The sequence below is a fragment of the Lissotriton helveticus genome, chromosome 12 (genome assembly GCF_964261635.1).
Source record: "Lissotriton helveticus chromosome 12, aLisHel1.1, whole genome shotgun sequence".
NCBI lineage: Eukaryota > Metazoa > Chordata > Amphibia > Caudata > Salamandridae > Lissotriton > Lissotriton helveticus.
In genome coordinates, this window is record NC_136073.1 from 744,597,737 (window position 1) to 744,605,256 (window position 7,520).

The following is a 7,520-nucleotide window of genomic DNA, read 5'->3' on the forward strand; positions in this document are numbered from 1 at the left end:
TCGGGCTTGAATTCTGAAATCCCTTGGCAGCAAGCGATTTTGTAACCATAAATTCCGCATATGATCATAAAAAATATAGACATGTTTGTCTCTGTTAACGCAGTAACGGTCTGGCCATCTGGTGCCAGACTTGTGGTGCCCTATATAAGTTAACATACTGAGGGGAAAATTATATAAAAATAGGATAACCATGCCCAGTACCAAGTAAATATCCATCATTAAGTACATATTCTATAAGAGCATTCATTTGTTTACATGACCTATTTTTTTGATAGAAACACCTTTTATATTCTTGAAGCTTTTTCTCGAGAATATTTGTAGTATTAATATAACTGCTCTAGGCTTTGATCTTAGCTCGCTAATGCATTGGGCAATTATAAACTACATCTATAAATATTAGATCGAATTAGGTACATGTAAATAATTAAACGTTTATCTCTATTTTTATATATTTTTTTTGTTTTTCGCCTTTTAGAAATACAAGTGCCTCGCAAATAATCCTGAATAAATATTGGATTACTGCCTATCTTATATGCACAACGAGAGCGTCGAACGGAAGTCTTTTTTCCGCTGCTCGTGTAGTGTTGACAATCTTAACTGGGTCCTCTAGTTAGTCTGTCGTTTATATCGACTATATCTCTGAGAGCGCGGAGATGATTACGAATAGCTAAAGACTTGTGTACGTCATCAGGATGCGCCAAGGAAATAGGTACCAGTTGTTGTGCCTTAAGTGGTAGGGTAAAAAAAGCAGGCACACGTATATAAAGCGAGAACTTGAACACCGCGTTTTTATCGCCGCCATAGGAGGGAACAAAGGAGCAGAACCCCCGTGTTGATACGCTTCATCTATAGACCGAAGGTATGTTTAAAAAAAAACGATTAAAATAACTTAGGTTGGATAACATTATTGTTTGAGAAGAGGGCCATACAGTTATCAACATACTCTTTCCTATTCCACCCTTATGTTGCAGGTTGCCTGATCTACATTATCGCGTTTCCGGCATATCTATTTTCACATTTACGCCAAGGTAACTTGAATAAAGATGTAATTAGTGAAGTAATTTAAAAACTAACGCCAAGTTTGGTGCAACAATGCTGGTCTACTTTTCCTTTTAGAATAACTAAACAGAGAAGGAAATAGATGCCGGTATTTTGTGTTTCCGGTCTACAGCGTTTATAAACGTCTTGTCAAGTAAAGTGAAGAGTATTAAAGAATATTCGACAGTTTGTGTAAGGTAGGAATTTTCAAAGTTACGTTTCTCTAAAAAATGACCTAGTGTAGTATCATTAGAACCGTAATACTTATGGACCATATATATACAGTCCTGATCAACATCATATTGCACATACTTGTACAGTCTTAGTGTGTGTATTATATAAGGTAAAATACGTAGTGAGGGCAGGCTTGTCGCCTTCTAAAATCTATCGCTCACATATAATTATTAGACTGCACTGGTACGTTATTAGGGGAGATAGTCCCTTGAATGGATAACAAACGAAAGAGTAGGGGGCTCTGTGAAACATTAATACTTGTGCAGGGAAGGTGTTTAGTTTTGACTGTTCAATTATGTACATGTAATTATGAGACTACAATTATTATTTATTGTGGCAAAAAACATTTTTTTGTGAATAGATCTCAACTAACACTGTTAGGGGCTCCATAACAAATAATTATCATCCCTTTTGTTCCCACCCAAACAGAGTAAGGTAACCTCATTGAAGTCTTCAAGAATTTAGAAAATAAGACTGGATTTAATAACCGTGGGCTACATAGGAAACCAATTATTCTGAAGGGCATCTGCTTGAACACATGAGGTATATTTATGCAATAGGTCACTATTTGTCAAAACACTATATCATAAACAACTAATGATATAATAAGAGTATATGTCTATTTTTCAGTATGCCATAATTCGATGCCATCCATATAAACCTGCCCACATAGGAACCTGATAGTCCGTGTTGTTTTCACAAATCGTCTTTTTCCATGTAAGTAATAATGATCGCCTTATCCTCTTGGTAGCGTAAGTTATGGTTTAACATAACCTACACTCTATTTACATCCAGAGCCATTTGCTGCCTCTTCTTTTTCTTTTTCTTTAAACCTTATTACCCTCTTTGGAACTGTTGTTTAATGACCCCTTTTTGCATCATGAATACACGTCACCTAGAGTTGACAGATAGAATATAAGGGAATGTACTTTGTTGAGGTGAAAACTAAAATGTATGATAGATTCTTTATACAGTGATGTCAGTTAGATATATAACAGAAATAATAATCTTCCATTGAATTAAAATGAACAAACAGAGTTTCTTGTATATGATCAGGAGTGGTTGCACTGAAAAACAAATATTGTAGATATATGTACTTATACATGAAAAGTTATAGACCCTGTAAATAACTGTACAGCTTTGATTGTGAATTATTGAAAGAGATTTGGATTTATGTGCACTGTACTTAAAATTTTTTTTTTATATTTGTCTTGTCTGTTTAGGTCCGTATCACATTTTCTGTATATATGTTATGTACGAATGACGGTCACCTGACGAAGGCCTTTTGGCCGAAACGCGCGTAGTTCCATTCAACCGCATCGCCTTCATCTATCTTTACAACGACTGGTTATATCGTATATCACCCCTTGTTTTCTTTTGTTGTTGATAATAGTGTGTTCATATATTTGCTTTATTCACATTGATTGTTTGTGCACTATTTTGTTTGTAAATAATTCTCATTCATAGAATTTGATTGTGATGTATATTTGAAAATAATTTTAAAGAAAAATATGAAATGAATAAGTAAAAATGAAAAAAATAAGAAAATGACTGAAATAAAAGGATTTGATCATTTTGAATATATTAGTGTTTCAGTATACATTTATTCAGTTGCTGTACAGTAGATATCATTGTACGTTGGTCTAGGGTCTATATATACCCTCAGAGTTTGCTACACCCTTTTTCTCTACATAGTTTGTATTCCCTACGAGTAGCTAACTCAGTACATTGTAGGGGCCCCCCTTTTTCCAATGAGACCTTGAAGCAAAGCCAATGGTATTCTCCTTGACACCGTCCCATTGTCAAAGTACTGCCCCTAATCCTTTCTGGCTAGCATCTACAGAGATTGTACATTTTAGCCCAGGGGTAAAAAATGATAATGCAGGGGCTTCAACAATGACTTTCTTAATAAGGTTAAAAGCAAAATCAGCTTCTTTTGACCACACAAATGTAACATCTTTTTTCAAAAGTGAACGTAATGGTTGTACCAATTGTGAGTAACTTTGAATAAATCTTGAATAGTATTCTGTTAAACCTAAGAAAGATTTTAAACTATCCTTATCCTTGGGAATAGGAACCTTTGAAATAGCTTGAGTGAGGGAATACTTGGGTTTTATTCCAATCGCTGATTTTGAATGCCCAAGATAATTAACCTCCTTCGCGAAAAATGTACACTTATTTTTCCCTAAAGTCACCCCAACATCTCTGAAGCGAGATAAAACTTTTTGTAATGTTTTAATATGTTCATCTCTACTCTTAGAATATATAAGAACGTCGTCTTGGTATGCCTGAACACAATCAATATTCTGCAACAAGGTGTTCATAAATTTTTGAAAGACACTAGCCACTGAGGCCAAACCAAATGGACGTCTTAAATACTTAAATGCTCCAAAAGGAGTGATAAATGTAGTAAGGTCTGTAGAACACTCCGAGAGAGGAATTTAATGGTAAGCACTCCTTAGGTCAAGAAGGGTAAAAAATGTCGAACCAGAAATGCCAGTGAGCAAATCTTGGATTTTTGGTAATGGGTGACAATCAATTACTATGTTTTGATTCAATGAGCATAGATCCGCACATAGGCGAATGCTTGAATCTTTTTTTTAACGACTACAATTGGACTGACCCATAATGAAGAATCAGTAGATTCAATTATACATTCTGAGACCATATTGTCAAGTACTTTTTTAAAATCATCCCTTACATTAAGTGGTACATTTCTTAACTTATGTGTGACAGGTATAGCATTAGGTTTAAGCTTGATAAGAAGTTCATAATTTCTTATCTTACCTACTGAGTCAATAAAGACTTCTGGAAAATCTGAAATTATACCATCCACCAAGGTATTGTCATAATTGGTAACCAATGAAATTAAAACATCATTAATTTGGACAGGGCAGTCAGAACCGGGAACCAGTTTAAGACCCATTCTCACAAGGTCCTGCCAACCAATGATGCTTTTTCCTTCAATAGCTACATAAACCTTTGTTTCAATGCATCTCTCTAGACATGACACATTAGTTACAAAATATCCAAGCATGTCTATATCTTTACCACCATATGCTTTGGGAACAATGTCTACAGGTTGCAATTTTACATGAGAATACCAATGAATATTAAACACATATCAGAAATAATGGTTACAGGCGCCCCAGAGTCCGCCATCATATTGAGACAACATTGATCAATAATTACTTCACACATTGGATCCTTAGCACGGATAGTATCTGGTGAAGAATCTATGGAATCGATAGAAAGTATTATTTTCTTGGGTATGCTACATGTAGAAACATCCAAGGTATTGATATCAACGGTGTTGATATTGAGGTTCTCTAAAGAGGATTCAAGTGAAGTAACATTAGTTTCACAGTCCGGAATCTCCTTTGAAGTTATGGCACTAACTTTAATTGATTTTCTGTTTCTGCAAACTGTGTGAAAGTGTCTCATTTTTATGACAAAAAGTACATCTCTTTCCTAAAGCAAGGCACACAGGGCTGTTTCCAATATGTGTTTTGGAACCACATCTGTAACATGAAGCTGTTACTTTCCTTTGAAAAGGTTTAACCAATTTATTTTTAGAGTAAACTGCATTAATATGCATGTCAGTTTGTTCCGAAGAAATACTTTGTTCTGAAATACATTTCAAAGAAACAATTGATCTCTCTATGCATTTAGCCATGTCTATTACTTCAGATAGAGATGGATCACGACAGCTTAAGATTCTTTCTTGAATCTTTTTGTGAAAACATTTATAAACAAATTGATCTCTTAACACAGTATCAAGGTAAGATCCAAAGTTGCAATCTACAGCTAGGTTCCTGAGTGCAGAAATACATTCTTCCACTGTTTCATTTGGTTCCTGTTTCCTTTTCATAAAATTGAATCATTCTAACATGACGCTAGGCTGTTCTAGGAAATTCTTATTCAATTTTTTAACTGCAGCAGTAAAAATATTCCACCCATCACCATCTCCAGGTGGAGGAATGGCAGGTGGCAAATTATCAAAAACTTGTCAACCTTCACTCGCTAAATGGCTGTATAAAATAGCTAATTTTATTTTAGCTGATAATTCATCCCCACCAATTGCTGTTATATAACTTTGAAAGCTTCTAAACCATATTTTCCATGGATCTTTTGGTTTACCAGGAATAGGAAGAAAATGGTTTAAATTAACAATTTGTTGATTTGTAGCCAGATTTTTGTATTAAAATTGAAAGTTAAAATTTTAAGTAAGAAACAGTAAAAATAATTTGGTTAAGCAAAAGTATTTGAACCAATGTACCTTATTTAAACTTGCTCCAACTGACTACACCATTCTTTTCTTCTTCTCTCTAGCTTTGTTTTATGAAGAATTCATTACCTTTACGAATCGTTACCTAAATAAATACACATTGACGTGTGTATCGTCGTAGAAATCCTTCTTTGGGCAGTTACACGATTGGGTGGCTATTGCTATGGAAACGCTGACTCTATGTGGATTTAAATGGCCGCCGGTAACGTGATCTTGCTCAACACGTGATGTCATGTATCCTTGTTTACGAGCGTCCACGAGGTTGTGACTATGACGCTAATCCCGTTGCTAAGGATGACGTTGCCCCAGCCAATCACCTTGCTCGGCTCGTCAAATCGTTGAAAATGCCAAGCTTTTTCTCTCGGATTTTCGATCAGAGAAGCATGAAGATGCGCCCATTTAAGAAGAACTTTTTGACTTGTGCAATATTTGTGAAAGTTGGCTTTTTTTCTCCCTCGTCGCCAAAATGTGGAGAAAGGTTTCGTATTAAAAGTAAGTCTGAAGATGAAGTCTGAGACAGCAACATTAAATTCAGGAACGTAGTTTATTCTTAGGGTAAATCCAACTGACACTGGAGCACATCCGTCCAGCAGAGTATCCAACCGACGAATGCCCCATACTACAGTTGGATATTCTGGGTGAACAGCAACCACGAGCGATGCACTCTTAAAAGAAAACATTCTTTTTAAGAGCGCGCAAGAGAACATGTAAATCAATGCATTTCAAAGAACATAGAAGAGTTACTTAAATGATACATAGTAAATATGGCAAAATACTAAATAATGAATATAACAACACATTACACAGGGCCGCCTAGAGGACTTTTAAGAGGAGGGCTGCTTGTGAAAATCCAGAGCGCCAGCAATGAGAGGTGACAATCTTTTTTACCTGGGAGATTTCTTGTTTTCGACGGGCAATGAATGAGCAACAATACAAAATCTCCGAATCACAAAGTCATTATATCATGATTTTCAATATGTTCACTGTCGCTTTTTTACAGAAACACTTTAACGGCTGAAAGTTTTTTTTAACACATTTGTTTATTGAGTTTTCCAATATGTACAGAGTAGAGACATACATATAGCAGATTGCCATGGATATAATGTTTTTTATACATATGTCACATTCCTTTATTGTATCTCTCCACTAAACAGTTGAAAGTTAACAGCTGGGTGCCACAATCTCTCCCTGCACCATTCTGGGGCACATTTTAGAAGAAAAAGAGACATGTGGTACTTTGTATCGAGAGATGCACTTCCATTAGAGCTCTACTTAAATTATAAGGGTAGTGGTATCTGTCTCTCTTCCTTTACTCATTCTTTTCACATATCTACTTGTTGTCTTTAACTCTTCTTACTCACACAAAGCCATTTTCACATCTTGTTATTGCAGGTCACACAGAAGCCCAGAAGTGATGTTTGTGCTGCAGATGATGACTGTGACCTGAGGAAGGGCTGACAACAACTACAAGGTGTTGCTGATACTAGAACGTAGCAATAGAGCATAGAGGCCTGCTGATGATGTCTGAGGAGTAATATCTGGATGATTACACTTAAATTAAAACGTAGACGCTCTCAAGATGAAACAAGAGCATTACATGAACTTGTAGATGTGAGATGATCAAAATACACCTTTGGGGTGATTTTGGAATCTACTGAAATTTGAACTGATCCTTTAGCTTGCCATCTATGCAAGAATATAGATGGTATTACCATTTGGGGCAGGGATATGTTCCTGCATAAAGGAAATTGGAGGAAGCCAAAAATAATTGCCGGAAATCCAACAAGTGTCACATTGAGTATGTTCTACCGGTATCAAGCGAGGGAAACTGATGTTTGGCTTGCACCAATAGATTCTTTCGGCCAGAGCAAATTAGAAAATCTATAGTTTTTATACTTCCATATAGTCCTGAGTTTGATATCTATAATCAAATCAACAGTGCACAATAAACAGTGATTAA

General features: G+C 35.7%; 1 protein-coding gene across 1 annotated transcript in view; it reads left to right on the forward strand.

The window, feature by feature from the left end:
* The window catches only part of LOC144798120 (intelectin-1b-like), a 113,272-nt gene extending 106,254 nt beyond the window's left edge, over nucleotides 1–7,018 (forward strand). Inside the window, exon 9 of the mRNA XM_078668878.1 lies at nucleotides 6,953–7,018. Within this exon, the coding sequence (XP_078525004.1) occupies nucleotides 6,953–7,018 (66 nt within the window). The remainder of the gene's footprint in view (nucleotides 1–6,952) is intronic.
* The last annotated feature ends 502 nt before the right edge of the window (nucleotides 7,019–7,520 follow it).